The following is a 22,914-nucleotide window of genomic DNA, read 5'->3' as shown; positions in this document are numbered from 1 at the left end:
CTTTGGAATCAACAGTGCTGTAATCCTTCAAGCACAACTTCCGAGTGAACCAATCATAGCAGATATCTCACAATAATAGTCCGTGAAGACAATAAGGATGTAGAGTGCCATCTAGCCATGGCGAGCATAGCAACCACTATGAAAATCATCATGCCTTTGAATGTGGACCTCAAGATAAATTGAGGTCCTTCTTTAGATAATAGGTTAATGGACAAATGGCAAGACTATTTCCCATTGAAATGATCATTGGAAAGCATATTTGGATATAAGAATGGGAAGACATTAGGGAAATGTACTCTCTTACTATGCAGAATACTTTGGACAATGTTAATTTGCTGTTGTATAAATGGAAAATATTAACCCTCTAATTTATGGGCAAATGTGCTGTGGTTAAAATGATGATTTTACCCAAAATTTGCCACAAGATACGAATTCTTTTATGGCTCTTTAGGACCATGCTATTCACGAAATAAGGGATAAATTTCTTTGGGACAGAACAAAGGATAAATATTTTATTTTAAAGCAAATTAAATTACAGAAAGTGTTATATGTTACAACATTAGAAAGTATTTGAATTAATCAGAAAAGGTACCAGGCACTAATACCCACACCATGAAAAAACACAGATTTAATATGCTCAAAAAAACCCATATTTATTTTGAAAATTAACACCTAAATTTATAGTTCATAAAATCCAAAAATACACAAGGTAACATGTACAGAAAAATCAAAAGCATTATTTTACCAGTTTAGACTACATAACAAAAGATATTATTCAATATTTTGCTGTAAATAAACAGCCTCACACAATATATCATTGTGCAATTTACTCCTGAGGGAATTTTGTGCAAAAAGAATTAAAATTATGCACACAAAACTTAAAATTCTGCATACTTTATACTGGTCAAAATAACACAATATACATGACAGTAAGTAATTATATTTTAAATTAGTACAGAAAAAAGTTATTACTTAAAGATGCAGAATTTCCCTAGAAATTCACTGTAAGAGAGTCCCTTCCACTCTCTGCCTCTACTCCCCTGGCCACTTTGCCCTCTCAGGCCCAAACTCCTCCACCTGTCGGTATCTCTCCCCTCTATCTCTAGGCTCAACCCCTTCCACTCTATCTTCACTCCCAGAGTTTGACCCCATTCTCAGTACTTCCCCTTACATAGGCTCTCTCTCACACACATGCTCCCTCTCGCTCTAGTGCACATAACACCCCTTCATACTGGCTCCCTCACTCTCTCTCACACACACTTCCCCTCATACAGGGTCCCTCTCTCTCGCACACACACATCCCTTCATACAGGGTCCCTCCTTCTTGCATACACACATGCTCTCTTTCTCTCTCATGCATACACCCTCACACAGGCTACCTATGACTCTCTCACACAACCCTTCACACGGGCTCTCTCTCTCTCTCATATACAAGCCCTTCACACAGGCTCACTCTCTCCCAAGCAAGCACCCTCATATACACACAATCCCTTTTTCATACACACCAGCTCCCAATCTCTCACATACATACACACTCCTTCACAATCTCCTCACACAGGCTCCCTCTCTCTGGCACCCACACAAGTACCTCCCCCCGCTCACCTTCACACCCCCCCTGCTTTCTCTCACATTCCTCTGCTCACTCCCACACCCCCTCCCTTTCATCCCTCCTGCTCTCACACACCCCTGTTCACCCCCTACCCTCTCAACCCCCACACCTCTGCTCTCTTTAATACCCCCTTATCCCTGCTCTCTCACACACATACCTACTCTCACTAGTGCCTTCATCTTCACCACAAGTGGCATGCTTTCTGCTCACACACACCGGGGTCTCCTCTGCTATTTTCTGCGCAGAATTGCCAAATTCTGGGCAGGGGGAAATTCCACAGTAGCACAGAATTACCCCAGGACTACATTTTAAAGATACAATTTCTAAATTATTTCCTCACAATACACAATTTGGATAATATAACCATAATTTTATATATTTATAATTAGATTTATATCTCATTATGGTAACCACATGGTATATATAATATACTCAAGGTGTAAACTGCACCACTGATTATAGAAACAGAATATATACACAATTAGTGATGCTAAGTCACTTAATACAAGAATTCATAAACCATTGTTCAGAAAACTGAATAAAAGGATAAAAGGGAGTAATACCTGGAACATTCATACGACAGTGCATTTAAGCAGAAAGGAATCACCACTTTTTAGGTGACCTTTAGCTGATCATGTTCCATAACACTCAACACACTCTATTTATACAAAATTATCAATTCCACATTCCTATTGCTAACATATCAATGAGAAAGGGAATATGTTATTGATATTTTGGTAATGGGAATGTGGGATTGATAATTTTGTATAAATAGGGTGAGTGTGTGTCATGGAACATAATGATTAGCTAAAGGTCTCGGTAAAAGAGTGATTACTTTCTGCTTAAATGCAGTGTGTTAAATGCATATTCCAAGTCTTACTCCCTCTTATCCTGTTATATAATTTTTTTGCCCAATGATTTATGAATTCTTGTATTAAATGACTTAGTATCACTAAGGGGTAGATCTTAAAAGCCCTGCGCGTGTAAATCCTCCCGGATTTACGCGCGCAGGGCACTCGTGCGCTGGCGCGCCTATTTTGCATAGGCAGCCAGCGCACGCAAAGCCCCGGGATGCGCCTAAGTCCCGGGGCTTCATAAAAGGGGCGGGAGGGGGCGTGTCCGGGGGAGTGTAGGCGACGGTTCGGGGGCGGGCCGGGAGGGCTGTCCCGAGTCCCCCGGCACTGTGGCTTGTGCCGGGGCATGCCGAGGTGGCGCGCACAAGTTATGCCTGCCTCAAGCAGGCGTAACTTGTACAGCAAAGGTAGAGGGGGGTATTTAGGTATGGCTCGGGGGTGGGTTAGATAGGGGAAGGTAGGGGGACGTGGAAGGAAAGTTCCCTTCGAGGTCGCTCCGATTTCGGAGCGGCCTCGGAGGGAACGGAGGCAGGCTGTGCGGCTCGGCGCGCGCAGGCTGCCGATTTTGCGCAGCCTTGTGTGTGCCGACCCAGATTTTATAAGATTCGCGCGGCTATGCGCACATCTTATAAAATCCGGCGTACTTTTGTTTGCGCCGGTTGCGCGAACAAAAGTACGTGCGGGCGTACTTCTTAAAGATCTACCTCTAATTGTGTATATTACATTATAGTAACCTTCAACATTTTTTTTTCATAGATCTATTATTGCCCTGCTTTAACACCCAGTTCTTAATATTTGTGATATATTATAGTAACTAAACTTCTAAAAACTGATGCTAATTCAATCTCTACTTCACATCTCCTGAAGTCTTCTACTGCTGGCCTTACCACCACAAAACATTCTCTAGGTAAAACTATTTTTCCTTCAGTCCTGTGCCCACATCTGAGGAAGGGACCTATGTGTTCTCAGAAGCTCATGCATTATGTCTTTTGACTATTCTTATGTTGGTCCAATTGAAAGTAGTATGATCTAAGATTCTAGTATTCTCCAGGATCAATATAGCATCTAGAACTTTGTACTACATTAAGTCGCATGCAATTTCTAAGTTTTCAGTAAAATGTTAATTTTTTGTTTCTGAAAAAATTCTGGACAAAAAGCACTCTATAAAGCAGTATATTAAAATATTGTTAAAGAAAATGAGGAAAATTTAAATTAGATCTTCAGTTTGGTAATCTAAAGCATAGAGAACAACCTGAAAAGATTTTAATGAAGCATGATTACAATATAGCTCATGAAACTCTCAAATGAAAATGAGTCTATTGTAACCAAATCCAGTTTTATTTCTAATCCGCTATTACCAATATTGTCCAATGCAGCTCATAGCATCAATCATAAAATAAAATAGATTATAATACATATTTTTTGATTCAGCTGTTTCCTCCAACTCCTTTGTCCTTCCAGCCATAAGCCTTCCTTCGCAACTACATGGAGATTATTTTCCAAAACACCTAGTTGAAAACCCGATTGAAAAGGGTCTAAAATTTCTATATTATCTAAGTGACTTTGAAGGGCTACTACTAATTCTCTCAAAAGTTTTTTTTTATGATGTGAAGAAATTTTCTCCTTAGGAGAAAGAAATGCATTTAGTGTTGCCCTCAGACGAAAAATATCTGAGGATGTCCCTGTGCAACGGCAGTTAAGCTTGAAGACCCACATATGTCTAAAAAAACCAGCTTTCTAGGAAACATTCTGCATCAGTGCTGTCTGATTACATCACCCACCTGTATGGTTGATTTATCCTTCTTATTTAAAGATGATTTCCTTACCTTTAGTACAAGAAGAAAAAACGTGTTCTATGAGCAGCGGCCATACTTTCAGACATGTTCCTGACTTTCAAATAATTGACAAATCCTCTGAAGAACAGGAGGAGACCTAAAAGTGTAAAACCAGAAGGTCAATGTCATAGAAAACATCAAAATGTCCACATTTACTTATTGTGCAGAAGGCAATCAAAGTGAAAAGGTTAAAAAAAGATATTTCTAAAAATTCAGTTCAACAATTCTATCATGAAATGCTTTGTTCCTTATCCTGATTTACATGTTTACAAATAAGACCAGAAGTGAATTTACAGTATATTTAATTTACAGTCTCTAGCCACCCAGCTTACACAGTAATAATTTCTTTATTTGAAACTACTGTATGAGGCTTAATTTGAAGGGAACAATGGGCAAAGGTGTACTATAATATCTAAGCAAGATCTGACAATGGATGGCTATGGAGTTAAGTAATTTTTTTGGTTTACAGGCTAAGAGGGCAATTATTTTTAACTGTTAATCTGAGAGGGCAATTTTCAAAAGTTTTTTTTACCCAGGTAAATGGCTATTTTAAGAACATAAGAACATAAGAAAATGCCATACTGGGTCAGACCAAGGGTCCATCAAGCCCAGCATCCTGTTTCCAACAGTGGCCAATCCAGGCCATAAGAACCTGGCAAGTATCCAAAAACTAAGTCTATTCCATGTAACCATTGCTTGCAAACCTATGAAGGGGATTTGGAGAGCAGCTGCTCCTGCTTTCCCCTCGGCTGGCTCTCCTGTGCAACAGAAACTACATGGGGCTCGGTAGGCTTGTGAGACCTGCTGGCCCTGTGCAGTTCAAGATTGCAGAGGGAGGCTGGCAAAGGAAGAAGCAGCAACAATTGGTAAGTCTGCTCCTAGACATTTGCTGTTCAGGGATTGGGGGTGGAGCGAGGAAAGGGACAGATAAATGTGCCACAGTGTGTTGGGGAGAGGGAAATGAAGGTGATGATGCCAGGAGATGGGGGACAGGGAAGTTGATGATGCCAGGGGTTCGGGGAGAAGGGTGGCGGGAGAGGGAAGATAAAGTTGATTCAAGGGGGTAAGCAAATGTTGCTTACCTGATGTAACAGGTGTTCTCACAGGACAGCAGGATGTTAGTCCTCACAAATGGGTGACATCGAGGATGGAGCCCACCACGGAAAACTTCTGTCAAAGTTTAAACAGAACTTTGACTGGCCCCTACTGGGCATGCCCAGCAAGGCACTGACCCTGCAGCCAGCAGGGGTCTCCCTTCAGCCTGATTTTCAAAGCTACAGGCAGTGCCTAGAAAGTAAGAATAAAACGAACCCAACACCGCGGGGAGGCGGGTGGGTTTCGTGAGGACTAACATCCTGCTGTCCTGTGAGAACACCTGTTACATCAGGTAAGCAACATTTGCTTTCTCACAGGACAAGCAGGATGGTTGTCCTCACAAATGGGTGAGTACCGAGCTGAGGATGTCCCGACTTGCACCAAATGTACCCAACGGTGTGCAGCAGGCACAATAAGTGAGGAGAAATTTGGGAAAGGGCATCCGCACCCAACCGGGTAGGTGGAAGGGTGTTGGTACATCAGGTTGGAAAAAAGGTTACGCAAGACAGACTGGCCGAAGATGGAGTCCTGTCTTCCAGCCTTGTCCAAACAATAATGGGCTGCAAAGGTATGGAGAGAACTCCAGGTTGCAGCTTTGCAGATGTCAGGAAGCGGCACCGATCGAAGGTGTGCCACTGACGTCGCCATGGTCCTCACAGAGTGTGCTTTAACACGGTCTTGAAAAGGAATGCCAGCTTGCTCATAGCAAAAAGAAATGCAGTCCGCCAACCAGGAAGAAAGAGCCTGCTTACCCACAGGTTGTCCCAACTTATTAGGATGGAAAGAGACGAATAATTGAGTGCTCTTCCTATGGGAAACTGTACGGTCTAGGTAAAAAGCTAGAGCTCGTTTACAGTCTAGGGTATGCAGGGTCTGCTCTCCAGAGTTGGAGTGGGGCCTGGGAAAAAAAGATAGGTAGTATGATGGATTGATTGATATGAAACTCAGAAACTACCTTAGGTAAAAATTTAGGGTGAGTGCGGAGTACCGCGCGGTCCTGCAGGAGCTTAGTGTAAGGCGGATAGGTAACTAGGGCCTGTAATTCACTAACCCTGCGAGCTGAAGTAATAGCCAAAAGGAATAACACTTTCCAAGTGAGATATTTAAAGTCACAGGAGTGCAGAGGTTCGAAAGGAGGTTTCATAAGACGACCAAGAACCAGGTTAAGGTCCCAGGATGGGGCCGGAGGACGCAAGGGCGGCTTTAGATGGAGCAAGCCCTTAAGAAAGCGTGTTACTAGGGGTTGTACTGAAATAGGATTACCCCCAATACCCTTATGGAAGGCGGCTACCGCACTGACATGCATTCTGATAGAAGAGGTTTTAAGACCTGATTCAGAGAGATGCCATAAATAGTCCAAGAATTTGGAGATTGGACAGGAAAGGGGATCAAGGGACTGAGAAGTGCACCATGATGTGTACCTTTTCCATTTGTATGAGTAAGACTTTCTTGTGGAAGGCTTTCGTGAAGCTATCAGGACCCGAGAAACGGAATCTGAAAGGTTGAAAGGCTGAAGGACTAACCTTTCAACATCCATGCCGTCAGGGACAAGACTTGGAGGTTGGGATGGAGGAGGCATCCGTCGTTTTGAGTGAGCAGATGCGGGTCCTTTCCCAGAGGAATGTGCCTGCGGATGGAGAGATCCTGGAGTATTGGAAACCATACTTGGCGTGGCCAGTAAGGTGCTATCAGGATCATGGTTCCTCCGTCCTGGCGTAGCTTCACGAGAGTCTTTGACACAAGAGGGAGTGGAGGGAATGCATAGAGCAGACCGGTTGTCCACTTGAGGGAGAATGCATCCCTCGGCCGAGAGTGCTGGCTCCTAATGAGAGAGCAGTAATCGTCCACTTTGTGGTTCTGAGGGGACGCAAAGAGGTCTATGCGGGGAGAACCCCACTTGTGAAACAGAGAGGTCGCTACCAGAGGATCGAGTGACCACTCGTGTGGTTGGAAGACACGGCTCAGCTGGTCTGCCAATACATTGTCTACTCTCGGCAGGTAAGTGGCCCTGAGGTACATGGAGTGGGAGAGGGCTTCCGCCCAGATCTGCGCAGCTTCCTGACACAGAAGGAAGGAGCCTGTGCCTCCCTGCTTGTTTATGTACCACATGGCCACTTGGTTGTCCGTCTGGATTAAGATTATCTGATGAAAGAGATGATCTTTGAAAGTGCGGAGCGCATAGCGGATTGCTCGAAGTTCCAGGAAATTGATCTGGTGTTCGGCTTCCTCTTTGGACCATAACCCTTGGGTTTGAAAGTCGTCCACATGGGCTCCCCAACCGATGTGAGAAGCGTCGGTGGTTAGGATTACTTGCGGATCCGGTGGAAGAAAGGGTAAGCCCTGAAGGAGGTTGACCCGAGTCGTCCACCAGGTTAAGGATAGGCGCAGCGCTTGTGTGACTGTAACTATGGAGGACAGAGGCTGAAAAGCTTGAATCCATTGGTGTCGTAGAGTCCATTGTGTTACTCTCATGGCTAGTCGGGTCATGGGAGTGACTTGAACCGAGGATGCCATGTGCCCTAGGAGAATGAGGAACTGGCGAGCCGTGGCAGTGTTCTGAGACTGGAGCTGGCGAGCCAGGGACATTAGGGTGTGGACCCTCTGAAGAGGAAGGTAAGCCTTTGCCTGTAAGGTGTCCAAGTCTGCCCCAATGAAGGATAAGGTTTGAGACGGGACTAGGCACGAGTTCTCGTAATTGACGAGAAACCCTAAGGAAAGGAGTGTTTGAATTGTCAATTTTAGGGAGGATTGAGCTATCTGTTGGGTGGAGGCCCTGATTAGCCAATCGTCCAGGTATGGGTAGACGTGGACACCTTCCTTCCTTAGGAATGCTGCTACCACTACGAGACATTTGGTAAAGACTCGTGGGGCAGAAGCTAGACCGAAAGGGAGGACACGGTATTGATAATGGTCGTGGCCTACTAGAAACCGCAGATATTTGCGATGGGATTGTGTGATCGCAATGTGGGTATAAGCGTCCTTGAGGTCGAGAGAGCACAGCCAATCCCCTCTTTGTAGCAGAGGGAGCAGCGCGCCTAGGGTTACCATTTTGAACTTCTCTTTTTGAAGGTATTTGTTGAGGGCTCGAAGGTCCAAAATGGGACGTAGTCCCCCTGATTTCTTTGGTATTAGGAAGTATCTGGAATAGAATCCCTTGCCTCGTTGAGAGGGAGGAACGGGTTCTATAGCATTTGATTGCAGAAGAAGGGATACTTCCTGTTGCAATTGAGCCAAATGGGTGGATAGACTCCTCGCTTGAAGAGGCGGGGAGTCTGCCGGAAGAGTTATGAAGTTGAGGTGGTAACCCTGTGCGATAATTGTTAGCACCCACTGATCTGAGGTGATCTGCAACCAAGGTTGTAGAAAATGGTACAGTCGACCTCCTACAGGGATGTCCGGAAGAGGGGTTTGGCATGTGTTCCCTACAGGGGAGTCAAAGGCCAGCCGCAGGCCCAGGAGAAGGGGCTACAGTAGGCCTTTGTTTCCTAGGCTGACGCGGCTGAGGCCTAGTAGAGGATCGAGCTGGACGAGGCCTAGTTGACGGAGGGTAATAACGGCGTGGTCGAAAGAATGACTTCTTAGAGTCTTTCTTTTGCGGTTGCTTGGAGGTCAGCTCAGGTGGGACAGATGAGAGTTGTTTCAACGTCTCATGGTGGTCTTTTAACTCCGCCACAATCTGCTGAATTTGCTCTCCAAACAAATTATCGCCTAAGCAGGGTAAATCAGCAAGACGATCCTGAACCTCTGGGCGAAGGTTGGATGATTTTAACCAAGCCCAACGTCTGGCTGAGATGGCTGTGGCTGAAACTTTTGTGGAAGCATCGAATATGTCGTAGGCAGTCCTAATCTCGAGCTTCCCTGCCTCAAATCCCTTGTGAAGAAGGGCTTGAAGCTGCGGTTGGTATTGGTCTGGCAACGTGTCAGCATAGTCTTGCATCTGCTTAAGAATGGCTCTGTTGTACTGAGTCATGTAAAGTTGATATGAAGCTATGCGTGAAATCAACATAGCTCCATGATAGACTTTCCGTCCAACACTATCTAGGAACTTGTTGTCCCTGGTAGGTGGGGTAGAAGAGTGTGGCTTAAGACGCTTGGCCTTCTTCTGCGCGGACTCAACCACAACAGAGCGATGATCCAGTTGAGGTTTTTGGAAACCTGGTGCTGACTGGACAAGGTAGGTGGAGTCAGCTTTTTTGTTAACTGGTGACACTGATGAAGGAGATTCCCAGTTTTTCTTGAGCAGATCCAAAAACACCTGGTGTATAGGGATGGAAGCGATGATTTTTGGAGCATCCAGAAATTGAAGGAGTTCCATCATCTGGTGTCTGTCATCAGCTTCAGATTGTAGTTGAAAAGGTACAACTTCTGACATCTCTTTCACAAAATTAATGAGAGATAGATCCTCAGGAGGAGATCTTTTTCTACTCTCTGTAGGAGATGGTGGCGAAGGCAAATCTGTGTCAGAAGATGTATCATCATCATCACCCCAGGTATCGTAGGGATCAAGTGGGGCTTGTAGCCCTGATGGACCTGGCTGAGGCTCTGAAGGCATCGATGGAAACCGAGGTGGAATCGGTGCCGTAGGTGGAACCAGAAATGGCATCGATGGCTTCGGTGCTGCCGATGGAATCGGTGCCTGGCGTGGAATGGATGGAACCGAAGGATATATCGGTGGAGATATACCAGAAGGCACCGATGGAACCACCCCGGAAGGGGGAATCCGGAACGGTGTTTCTCCTGCCGATGAAAATCCAGTCGGAGACGGTGGTGTTGTCGATGGTACTGGAATCACCGATGGAAGGGCCGTCATGAGCGCCTCCATGCGGCTCAGTAGCGGTGCTAGCGCTTGTATCAACGGCTCGGTGGTCGGTTCCCTCCTCTGTGGCGAAACCGGTGCCGGTGTCGGTGTCGGGGGCGGCACTGGAACCGGTGCCGGAGACGGTGCCGATGGAGGTTGCAATTTCTTCATCGCTTTCTCGATGGCCTCCTGGACCAGCCGGTCCAGTTCTGCCCGGAGACCAGGGGTAACCATACCCGGCTCGACGGGAGAGGGAGGCTGAGGCAGGGCCGGAGGGACCACCGTAACCGTGGGATCACGGCCCCCGCACCCCGGGAGGGTGAGGGTTTCCTCGATGCCGGCGAACGAGACGTGGAGGGTGTCCGGTCTGTTCGCGGCTTCTTTGTCGGTGGCTCGGCTTGAGCAGAGGTCGATGGCTGTGGATCCTCGACAGGCCGAGACTTGTGCCGTCGATGGCGGTGCTTTTCCTTCCGATCCCCTCGCCCATCCGGGGAAGGGACGGGAGTCGACGGCCGAGAAGCGATCGATGGCGGACGGTCACCGGAGGGTTGACGATGATAGTACAACTTCGACGGTGCCGGTTCCGATGACGTCGATGCTATCGATGGCGTTGGGGTGGGTGCATGGAAGAGGAGCCCCATCTTCTCCATCCTGGCTTTGCGACCCTTGGGTGTCATTAAGGCACATTTGGTGCAAGTCAGGACATCATGCTCACTACCCAAACACATTACACAAACCCTGTGGGGGTCTGTGATGGACATAGTCCGGGTACAATCCGGACAACGGCGGAACCCCGTTGCCACGGCCTGAAGCCAAAATTTAGGCTGGGGATCGGTAAGTGCCAACAGGCCTCAAGGGCCAAAATCGACGGTAGTCGATGGAAAAAGGCAAAAAACTTACCGGGTTTCGTAAGATGACTAAAAATTTGTCGAAGGGAGACCCCTGAGGGGCAAATTTTCTTAGGAAATTAACTTCCAAATTCCTGTCAGGAACGTGGTTAGAGAGCTCCTTTCACCGCGTGGCAACTGCTGCGCGGAAAAAAGAAGACTGAAGGGAGACCCCTGCTGGCTGCAGGGTCAGTGCCTTGCTGGGCATGCCCAGTAGGGGCCAGTCAAAGTTCTGTTTAAACTTTGACAGAAGTTTTCCGTGGTGGGCTCCATCCTCGATGTCACCCATTTGTGAGGACAACCATCCTGCTTGTCCTGTGAGAAGGGAAGAAATAAGGAAGGAGAGGGAAGGTAATAATGATGCCAGGGAGTGAGGTTGAGTGAAGGGAATGCCAAGGTATGGGGGAAAGAGAAGACTGATGATGATGTCAGTGGGGGAGCGGAATGGAGAGAAAGGGAAGGTGATGATGTCAGGGGGTGAGGGAGATGGAAGATGATGCCAGGAAGTGAGCGAGAAGCAAGTGATGCCAGGGTTGAAGAGAAAGGGAACAGAAGGTGATTGGCATGGGGAGTGGAGGGAGGGGAAGAAGAGAAAGCGATGATGCCAGGGGATAGAGAGAGAGGGGGAAATTGATGATGCCAGGGGGCGAGGAAGAGGAAAGGAGATGATGTCAGGGGTCATAGGGAGAGGGGTGGAGGCAGAGGGAAGGAGATAATGTCAGGGAAAGAGGGAAGAAACAGAGAAATGATGGAAGAAAAGGAGCAAACGGTCCATCCAGTCCCCCCAGTAAGCTTATGGTAGTATCTGCTGTGCCAAGTAGGTTACGCCATGCTTATCTGTTTGCCAGACTATAAAAGTCATGGCCCTTGTTGGTTGCTGTTTCAGTCCAATTCCCCGCTACTCCCATGCTTATCAGTTTCCCACACTAGCCCCTGTTGATTGCTGTTGAATCCAGTTCCCTGTTATGCCTTACTATTGAAGCACAGAGCAATGTTTGAGTTGCATCAAAGTATCAGTCTTATTGGTTAAGGGTAGTAACCGCCATATCAGCAAGTTACCCACATACTTGTTGCCCCAGACTGTAAAAATTGGAGCCCTCCATTGATGAATGAATCCAGTTCCCCTTTTCCCCCTGCCACTGAAGCAAAGAGCAATGGTGGAGTAGCATCAACTGTATCCAGGCTTACTGGTTAAGGGTAATAACCACCACACCATCAAGTTACTTCACAAAAATATACTGCTAGCAACATTTTTACTGGTTGATGAGCCTTCTTGAAGATCCAGACAGCGCTGACGTGTTTTGCTTATGGACTTGCCTTAGCAGTAGTCCTGTGCTTTTTTTACTTATGTCTGCACATCAGTTCCCCAGACCATAAAAGTCAGGGCCCGTGTTGGTTGCTATCTGACTAATTTCTTTCCCACCCCCCACCCTCACTGCTATTAAAATGTAGTTTTGTCAAAAGTATCAAGGCTTACTGATTAAAGGTTGCCCTTGCCTTCTGTTAAGGATAATAATTGCTACTCTGAGCTGTTTACCCCCATGCTTATCAGCTCCCCAAACTGTAAAAGTCAGTGCCCTCGTTGATTGTTGTCTGAATCCAGCTCCCCTTTCCCCTGCTGTTAAAGCAGAGAGGAATGTTGCAATTGCATCAAAAGTATCAAGGATTATTGGTTAAAGGTAGTAACCACCGTACCAGCAAGTTACCCCCATGTACTCTTTTCTTCATTTCCATCCTTTAGCCTTTAGGGATCCACATTATTTAACCCATGCCCTTTTGAATTCTTTCACTGTTTTGGTTTTCACCACTTCCTCTGGAAGGGCATTCCAGGTATCCTCCACCCTCTCCGTGAAGAAATATTTTCTGATGTTGGTTCTAAGGTGTCCTCCTTGGAGTTTCATTTCATGACCCCTAGTTCTACTGATTTCTTTCCAATGGAAAAGGTATGACATTTGCACATCATCAAAACTTTTTAGGTATCTGAAGGTCTGTATTATATCACCCATGCACCTCCTCTTTTCCAGGGTATACATATTCATATCTTTCAATCTCTCCTCATTGGTTGTCTGATACTGATCCCACACCACTTTATTAGCCCTTCTCTGGGCTGCCTCCATCCTGTCTATCTCTTTTGAGATAAGGGCTCCAGAACTGAACACAATATTCCAGGTGAGGCCTCACAAGGACCTGTAAAAGGGCATCACCAACTCCATTTTCTTACTGGTTATTCTTCTATGAGGCCTAGCATTCTTTTGACTTTAGCTATCGCCTTGGCACATTGCATCTCCTTTTTCAAATCACCAGAAACTATCATCCCAAGATCCCGCTCTTTGTCTGTGCACATCAGCCTTCCCCCCCCCCCCCCCTTCTCATACAGCTCTTTTGGATTACTGCATCCCAGATGCATGACTCTGCACTTCTTGGTATTGAATTCCAGCTGCCAAATCTTCAATCACTTCAAGTCTTCGTAAATCACTTTTCATTCTCTCTATTCCTTCAAGCGTGTCTACTCTGTTGCAGATCCTGGTATCATCCGCAAATATACAATCTTTACCTTCTATCCCTTCTGCAATGTCACAAAGATATTGAACAGAACCGGTCCAGATACCGATCCCTGTGAGACTCCACTTAACATGGCTCTCTCTTCAGAGTAAGGTGATGATGATGGGGGTGAAGGAAGGTGATGATGATGTGAGGGGGTGGGGGAAGAGGTGGTGATGATGTGAGGGGGTGGGGGAGAGGGAAAGGAAGAAGATGATGATGCCAGGGGACATGCATGAATATGATGCTGCGGGAAGAGGGAAGGGAGAAGGTGATAATGCCAAGGGGTAGGGGAAAAGAGAAGAGAAAGTGATGATGGGGAAGTGGGTGGTGTGCCACAATAAAGTGACCCCTGTGCCAGGTGCCACGACAAAAAAGGTTGGGAACCACTGTTCTAGAGCAATTTTTAAAGTATGCTCATACTATCTCTTTGAGAATTAGTGCAAAGCCTGCAGGTAAAATTTGCTGTTTTTTTACCAATGAGGATAGTTTTGAAAATTGCACCATTAATGAACTGTCAATCAGTTGTGTAAAATAACTTCAATCAATCATTTGCAAATATCCCTGATGAGCTTTACAGTTTGAAACATTAAGAATGTTGCACATATAAAATAAAGCACTAGTTTTCACTCTGTGATAGGGTAAAATATCTTTTGAAAATAAGATTTTTAACATCAGTAGTTTTATTAAAAAAAGAAAGCCTGCTTAATGTCAGTTTAAGAAACTAGCCTTATGCTTGAAAATATGTAGAGGATTCTAGGTGTAAACAACTACATAGAGGGAATAAATGGCACAGCCAAATGGGTCTCAGAGATTCACTATTGATCTTAATTTAAATGTACAAAATTTCATACTCATTATTATTTACTTAACTTAGAAGAAATGGAACACAACAAAGTGTTATGTATCCAAATATTTTACTGTCATAATTTAAAAAAAATACCAGGATGCATCAGGCACAGAGCTATTTTAAAAAAAGGAATTATTAGGAAGGGAATGGTTAATAAAACAGAAAATGTCATAATGCCTCTGTATCACTCCATGGTGAGACCGCACCTTGAATACTGTGTACAATTCTGGTCGCCGCATCTCAAAAAAGATATGGTTGCGATGGAGAAGGTACAGAGAAGGGCAACCAAAATGATAAAGGGGATGGAACAGCTCCCCTATGAGGAAAGACTGAAGAGGTTAGGGCTGTTCAGCTTGGAGAAGAGACGGCTGAGGGGGGATACGATAGAGGTCTTTAAGATCATGAGAGGTCTTGAACGAGTAGATGTGACTTATTTACACTTTCAAATAATAGAAAGACTAGGGGGCATTCCATGAAGTTAGCAAGTAACACATTTAAGACTAATCGTAGAAAATTCTTTTTCACTCAACGCACAAAAAAGCTCTGGAATTTGTTGCCAGAGGAGGTGGTTAGTGCAGTTAGTGTAGCTGGGTTCAAAAAAGGTTTGGATAAGTTCTTGGAGGAGAAGTCCATTAATGGCTATTAATCAATTATATTTAGGGAATAGCCACTGCTATTAATTGCATCAGTAGCATGGGTTCTTCTTAGTGTTTGGGTAATTGCCAGGTTCTTGTGGCCTGGTTGGCCTCTGTTGGAAACAGGATGCTGGGCTTGATGGACCCTTGGTCTGACCCAGCATGGCAATTTTTTATGTTCTTATGTAAAATATCAATATATGTTATTCCAAAAGAGAACACAAAAAGAAAAAGTATACTTCCATCCTAAAAATGAAAAAATATTTATTGAAAAAATAAACAGTAAAAACAGAATAGTGCTAGCAAAATGAACCCAAGGTGGTGCACTTTCCAAAGAGAAATTAATGAACAGAAGCCTTGTGATCAGTAGGAATGAAGAATTTCTTCTATGCCTGTCTGGATACTGGATTAAGCAGTATGCTTATCAAAAGCAAAACATTTTATCATTTGCTGAACAGGACTTTAATTTTCAGTTATTTTATTTTATTTTCTCTGGTAATATAACAGTGTTTATTGCAACATGAACAAAAATGATGCTTAGCTGGAAAAATGAGGGATCATTTTTTTTTCCACTGATTTCTCCAGTTTTTGCAGTAAACACTGATAAATTCTCATGAAAAAAACTAAAAACTGAAAACAAAGGCCCTTGTGAACAATAAAATAAACCTTAAAATCTGTAAAGTTCTTTAAATATTACTTGGATAAAAAGTACATGTAATAACAATGTTTCATCCTACTCTATTCATTTCTACAGGTTTACAGTGCCATAATTTTAAATATCGCAGTCCTTTTTCATATTGTTATGCAGTACTGAGATTTGCTAAATATTCATCATGAATCCTGATGGACATTTCTGCTCTCAGTGAGTTATCTAAACACGTGAAAAGAATTGAGTAATGCGACAATACTTGCAATTTAATAAATAATTTAGTTGTCACTCAAAGTTAACAATATATATTTCATTATTTAAAAATTATTCATTCAAATTTGCTACTCCCTTCTATGTAAATATATCTAAATCATGGTGCATCTATATGAATCCCACAGATGCACAATTTCTGTAAATTTCCCCTTTCAACTTTTCCTAGAGGTGGGGGGGGGGGGGGGGAGTGAGTTATTTTTATGGTTGCAAAGGCATAGCCTTGAACATTATAATTAGTTGCTTGTTGCCAAAATAGCACTGAGACTCGCTTCCACATATGCTGGCAGACCAACACAGGCAGATGCAAGTAGAGTGGAGGCTCCTGATTCACACACCCATGCCCCTTATACATCTTTGGTAACACCTCTGAGCCCAGCCCATTATTCATCCTATGATCCCCTGGTAAAAGCCCTGTCACCGTTCCCAAAAACATGTTCACTTCCGTGCTGGCCTGTACATACGTATACCTGCCTTCTCTCCCTATCTTCCATAGGGCTGCCAACAATTCCACATCATAAGGGACAAACTAATTCAGTCCTGGTTTTACCCTACTGCTTGCATGAATTTGTAGTTCTGATTTCCTCAATAAAGGCAACATGGCATTTTCATGCATGCAACAGGTTAAAAACCAAGATTTGCTCAGTGGAATTATTGGCAACTTTGTCACCCCAAATATCAGAAGTCCCACCTGCTATTTAAACCCTCCTCACTGGTAAGGCATGTGAGCCCCAGCACCCTCCTTTTCTACCTACCCTGTGATGCTACTAAACTCTGTCCTCTCCTGGTCTGTGATTCATCTAATCTCTAGCTCCATCTGCCCTCTGTTTTCCCTCATTAAGATATCTAGCTAACACTTACCAAAACCCCAAGCAAGCACCAAAATAACAGATTAAAAGAATAGATATTATGTATGTATTTCTGTTATATACTAAAAGTTATAATCTTTGGGAACTTACAGTGTGCTAATACTTGAGATGTTTAACTGGTGATAAAATATCATGTAAAATGTTTCACTTGCAGCAGAGTTGCTTACCTGTAACAGGTGTTCTCCAAGGACAGCAGAATGTCAGTCCTCACACATGGGTGACATCATCTGATGGAGCCCAGCAAGGAAAACTTATGACACTGAGGCTCTCTGAGCATGCTCCAGCATACAATATACCATGCATCCACGCGAAGTCCCCTCAGTTTTATAATATAGAATTAAGAAGAAAATAATAAATAAACCCACGAAGTGGAAACCCAACTTCACGGGGAGATGAGCAGGATTCATGAGGATTTACATCCTGCTATCCTTGGAGAACATTTGTTACAGGTAAGCAACTCTGCTTTCTCCGAGGACAAGCAGGATGGCAATCCTCACACATGGGTGAATCCTCACACATGGGTGGTCCTCCCAAGCAAAAAAGAGTCCAACAAAACAGGTGCCAATGAGCACAACAACATTTTGATGGGAACAGGAAATTTGTAGCCTGAATAGAAATGACAGGACCTAGGCAGGAACAGAGTTGTGTTCTAAAACTCAAAACAAGTTCCAAAGGATAGATTGGCCAAAACCACTGTCGCACCAGCCATCCCTATCCAAATAGTAATGAGATGTGAATGAGTGGATAGAACGCCACATCACAGCTCTGCAGATCTCCTCCATGAGGACTGCTTGCAAGTGGACCATTGACACTGCCATGGATCAAACAAAGTGAGACTTGACATGACCCCCAAGATGCAATCTGGCCTGGGCATAACAGAAGAAGATGCAGTCTGCTAGTTAATTGGAAAATCTCTTCTTGGCAACGGCGATCCACAGCCTGTTCTGATCAAAAGCAACAAAAAGCTGGGTGGAATGTCTATGGGCTTCTGTCTGCTCCAGACAGAAGACTAAGGCTCTCTTGCAGTCCAAACCATGCAGGGCTTGTTTGCCTTAGTGCGAATGGGGTCTGAGAAAGAATGTTGGCAGGATGAGGGACTGGTTATGATGGAAGCCAGACACCACCTTAGCCAGGAACTTAGGATGTGTGCGCAAGACTACCCAATCATGAAAAAAATTAGTATAAGGTGGGTAAGTCACTAAGGCCCAGAGCTTGCTGACCGCCACCAAAAACAAGACCTTCCAGATCAGGTACTTCAGGTCACAAGAGCACAGCGGCTCAAAAGGAGCTTTCATCAGCTGAGCCAATACCATGTTGAGGTTCCAGAACATAGTGGAAAGCCTTAGGGAAGGCTTCAATTGAAGCTGCCTTCACATGAAACGCACAAAGATGGGCTTAGCCTCTACACCAGGGGTGGGCAATTCCGGTCCTCGAGGGCTGCAAACCAGTCGGGTTTTCAGGATATCCTTAATGAATATGCATGAGAGAGACCTGCATACACACTGCCTCAGTTGTATGCAAATCTATTTCATGCATATTCATTAGGGTTATCCTGAAACCCCGACTGGTTTGCAGCCCTCGAGGACCGGACTTGCCCACCCCTGCTCTACACCATGATGATATCCACCAATTGCACTTAGATGAACCCTAACAGAGTTGATATTGAGACCAGCTTCAGAGAGGTGTAGAACGTAGTCAAGCAGTTTTGGTGTAGAACAGGAGAAAAGGTCTATGGTCTTTTGCTCACACCACACAGAAAACCCCCTCCACTTCAGTTTATAAGATTTTCTGGTGGAAAGCTTTCTAAAAGCCACAAGAACATGAAACACATCGTCTGAGAGATTGAAGAGTTGTAGAATCAACCTCTCAACATCCAAGCTGTGAACGACAGGGTCTGAAGGTTGGGATGTTGCAACTTGCCCCGATCCTGGGAGATGAGATCTGGGGAGGTCCCCTGTCTGATTAGTTTCCAAATGGACAACTACCAAAGGAGTGGAAACAAGACCTCCCTCTGCCAATGGGGGCTATAAGGATCATAGTCCCCTTGTCCTCCTTGAGCAACAAAGTCTTCACCACCAGCAGAACTGGAGGACACATGTACAGGAGACCCTGGCCCCAGTGAAGGACAAAAGTGTCCGAGGCTAGCTTGCCATGTATCCTGTACATAGAGCTGAACTGAGGAATATTCCTGTTCCAAGGAGCCACGAACAGATCAACCTTCAGGCTTCCCCAGAGGTGGAAGTTCCAATTTGCTACTCCTTGGTCCACAGACCATTCATGGGGTCTTTCCACTATCCTATTTTCCAAATCGGCCAGATACGTGGCTCTGAGTTGGGACTACCTCTTGACACAGGAGGTAAGAGCCCGTATCTCCCTGCTTATTGATGTAGTACATCACCACTTGGTTGTCCATCTGGATTAATACATTTCTGTTAGTCAGATGATCTCTGAAAGTCCACAGAGTATACCGGATCACCCAGAGCTCCAGGAAGTTGATTTGATAGAGGCGTTCCTTGGCAGAGCCTATCTACATGTGCTCACTAGCCTTGCGCGAACACATCCATGGTTAGGACAATAAACTTCAGGAATTTGGAAGGGTACTCCCCATTCCAGTTTGGAATTTTTTCTGCCACCAGAACAAGGAGTCCCTGAGGGATGGAGTGATTCGGATGCAGTCCTTCAGATTCTGAGTGGCCTAAAGCCACTGAAATCATAAAGTCCACTGGTTGCTTCACATATGCATGAGAGCCCAGGGAGTAAGGTGTACTGAGGCAGCCATGTGGCTCAACAGTCTCAACCTGTCCTGAGCTGATACCTGCTGGCTCTGTTGAATCTCCATCGCAATGGACATCAATGTGATGGCTTGTTGCCACAGTAAAAAAAAAAAAAAAAAAAAAAAGCTTTGGCCTGAGCCATACCCAGCAGGGCTCCTATGAAGTCCAAGTGCGGTGATAGGCTTAGATGGGACTTAGGGTAGTTGATGATAAACCCTAGCGAATCCAACACCCAGATGGTCGAGCACATGGATCTTTCGGCCCCTGCCTGAGAGGCGCTCTTTATCAGCCAATAATCCAGACAGGGGAAAACATGGACTCCCAGTCTGTGAAGGTATGCCACCACCATGGCCATGGAATTAATTCAATGGTACTTAACCAAATCAGGTCGAGGTATACAGCGCCATCCCCGGCACCACAGGTGCCCGCAGACATCGACCATCCAGTGGTACCGATAGAGCCCCCAGTGCCTAAAGGATGCAAGGAGCGCCTGCAGGCGAAGCTCTGCAGCCCCAACATGGCTCATCGATGCCCAGAGGAACTGATGACTGCCAGTGGCATTGACTGTTCCCCTCGGCTCATCTATTCTTCCGAGAGCATCAATGCTAGAGCGTGATGGCGTCTCTCGCCAGCAGCTATGGCTAACGAAACCTTGCTAATGCACAAACCCTGGCGGGGCCTCCAATGTCCCCTGATCCCTATGGCTCAGGGCCCGAGATCATCGGCATCCATGGTGCACATGATGGGACAGCATGATGCTCCTCAGTGCCCTGTCGTGACACTAATAAGGAGCCTTGAGGGCACGTGACCACTGCGCCTGGATGCCACAGGGTACCAGGTTGCTTTGAGTAGATGGCCACTCCGGCGCTCAATCCATCCAAGGCTGAAATCCCTATCACCCAAGGGCCTCACTGGCACTTGAAGGCTCTCAAGAACCTGGTAGACGATACCTCGAGGACGACCAGGGCACTCAATGGCGATCCCAGTGCCTCACTTATGGTGCTCAATATAGTCGAGAGAAGCAACGAAAGGCATTGGTGGCCAACGTGCCTGATGGCCTCTATGACGGCCCCGCACCATGACAGCATTGGATGTGCCAAAGGTATCGGGGCAGCTCCACATCGCGATGGCATTGAGGCCACTCACTGCGACAGCCCTGAGGGTAGCTATGGTATCAAGGCCACACACCTCGACAGCATTGAGGGTGGCCACGCACGCACTTCGATGGAATAGAGGACGTCTGTAGTACCAATGGCACCGCAGGCATTGAGGGCACTTCGTGCATCAGCATGGCATCGACGGCACTGAGATTTCGAGGGCATCGACATCAAGGTCAGCCCCAACAGGAACCATGGCGCTCAATGGCAAACCTGGTTCCCGACTCTAGAGGTTGGTGCTGCTACTCTGCCACATCGAGGCCCAAGCTGTCAATGACTCCGGTGCATCAAAACTCCACATCCACCAATGCCTAAGGTCTTTAGGATATCGATGGCGATCATGCACCTCAATGACAGTGAGAACATCCCAGCACCGAGACGGTGTCAAGGATGACCATAGTGCTCAATGGCAATCCTAGTTCCTGATGTGGTTAAGGAGAGATACGATAATCAAACCGCCAACACTAGACCTATGAATTATTAATATTATTCCCTCAGATCAAGTACGAGTCCTAGGAATACAAATAGATGAGAACTTCACCATGAGAAAGCATATAAGCAAATTAATAAAAACAGGATACATCAAGCTGAGAAGATTAGACCGGCTGAACCCTCTACTAATAATACAAGATTTCCGCACTGTCTTACAAACACTAGTATTTTCAAACTTAGACTACTGCAACTCCCTATTACTAGGTCTATCTTCAAGCTTACTAAAACCACTAGTTACTTCAAAATTACTCATTAGACTATTACTAGCAACAAGGAAATTTGGCCACATCACCCCCTCACTGATGGCCTGCACTGTCTTCCTATACAAAGTATTAACCCTAATTTTCAATATCAACAATAATGACCCTTGCATTTTAGGAGTGACACTTCAACTCTACGCACCACAGAGAACCCTAAGATCACAAAACAAAGGACTTCTAACAGTCCTTCTACTCAGAACACAGATCTAATCCAAATAAGGGACAGACTGTTTTCCATAGCAGGCCCCAAGTTGTGGAACTGCCTTCCAGAGTCTTTACACCAGATAACAGAAAAGAAGAATTTAGAAAGTGAACTGAAAACATGGCTCTTTAGAAAAGGTTATGATTTAAAATAAAATACCAATATACTGAAAACCTCAACGTCAATACAAGAGACATTGGTAGTGAAGGGAGAAATAAGTAGACTGATGCAAAGTGTATAGGTAGTTGAATCAGAATCTGCATTTGCTGTAATGCAGACTTTAAAAATGTACAAATATGAAATCTATAAATCTACTGTCATGTTGACCAAGAATATGTACGAACATGAAAAAGAACATATATTTGCTGTGGTGTTGACCTAGATTATGAATGCTGGCACAGAATGTTATTGTTAAACAAGAATATGAACAATGATTTTATAAACTGTTGTGATCTTACTCTGGAACAACGGTATATAAAATGCCTAAATAAATAAATTGATGCGTCAGATCAACGGCACGCTGGTCACAGATGTGCACGGGCAACCAATACTGGGCATGGCACCGAAGGTGTGGCAGCAAGCTACTTACACACAGGCTCCTGCTCATCCTCTCTCCCAGGGAGACTGCACTGCTGTTACCGGCAAGCAGGAGGGGAGGCTATGTCATCCAGGGCTCCTGCCCGTGGAGACTAGTTCCTTTGAGTATGAGGTGGATGAGCTCTCCCCCCAAACAGGAATGGTATGGTCCTCAATCACTGCACTGTCTGACCTCCATCGATGCTGACCATTTGGTGAAATGACATGGAACTCCTGCCTGTGTAAAAATCAGGCAAGTCCCCAGGCTCAGAGCATTCACGGATCACCCACGGACTACACTCAGTCAGTCCCGCCAGCACCGGACAAAAGTACAAACACAAAGTAAGGAGAGGACACAGATACTAAACTGCAGGTGCAATATATATATTTTTTTTTTTTTAAAAAGGGAAGAAATAAACTCTGCCAGACTGCACAGTGGTTAAGACCCACCATGCGGCTGGCAGACAGAGGAAAGAAGAAAAAAAGGAAAAGGAATAAAACTACCAAAAGGTAAAAGAAAGAAAACAGCTACAGCTCTAGAAAAATCACTTACAAAGACTG

The 22,914-nt window shown here is 45.2% G+C and overlaps 1 protein-coding gene across 1 annotated transcript in view; it reads right to left on the bottom strand.

Moving 5' to 3' along the window:
- Window positions 1-22,914, bottom strand: part of NDFIP2 (Nedd4 family interacting protein 2) — a 254,226-nt gene that overhangs the window by 12,398 nt on the left and 218,914 nt on the right. The window contains exon 7 of the mRNA XM_029603057.1: window positions 4,290-4,395. Coding sequence (XP_029458917.1) covers window positions 4,292-4,395 — 104 coding nt within the window. The 3' untranslated portion in view covers window positions 4,290-4,291. The remainder of the gene's footprint in view (window positions 1-4,289; window positions 4,396-22,914) is intronic.

Source organism: Rhinatrema bivittatum, chromosome 5 (assembly GCF_901001135.1).
Source record: "Rhinatrema bivittatum chromosome 5, aRhiBiv1.1, whole genome shotgun sequence".
NCBI classification, from domain to species: domain Eukaryota; kingdom Metazoa; phylum Chordata; class Amphibia; order Gymnophiona; family Rhinatrematidae; genus Rhinatrema; species Rhinatrema bivittatum.
This window is presented reverse-complemented; position numbering and strand designations above follow the sequence as displayed.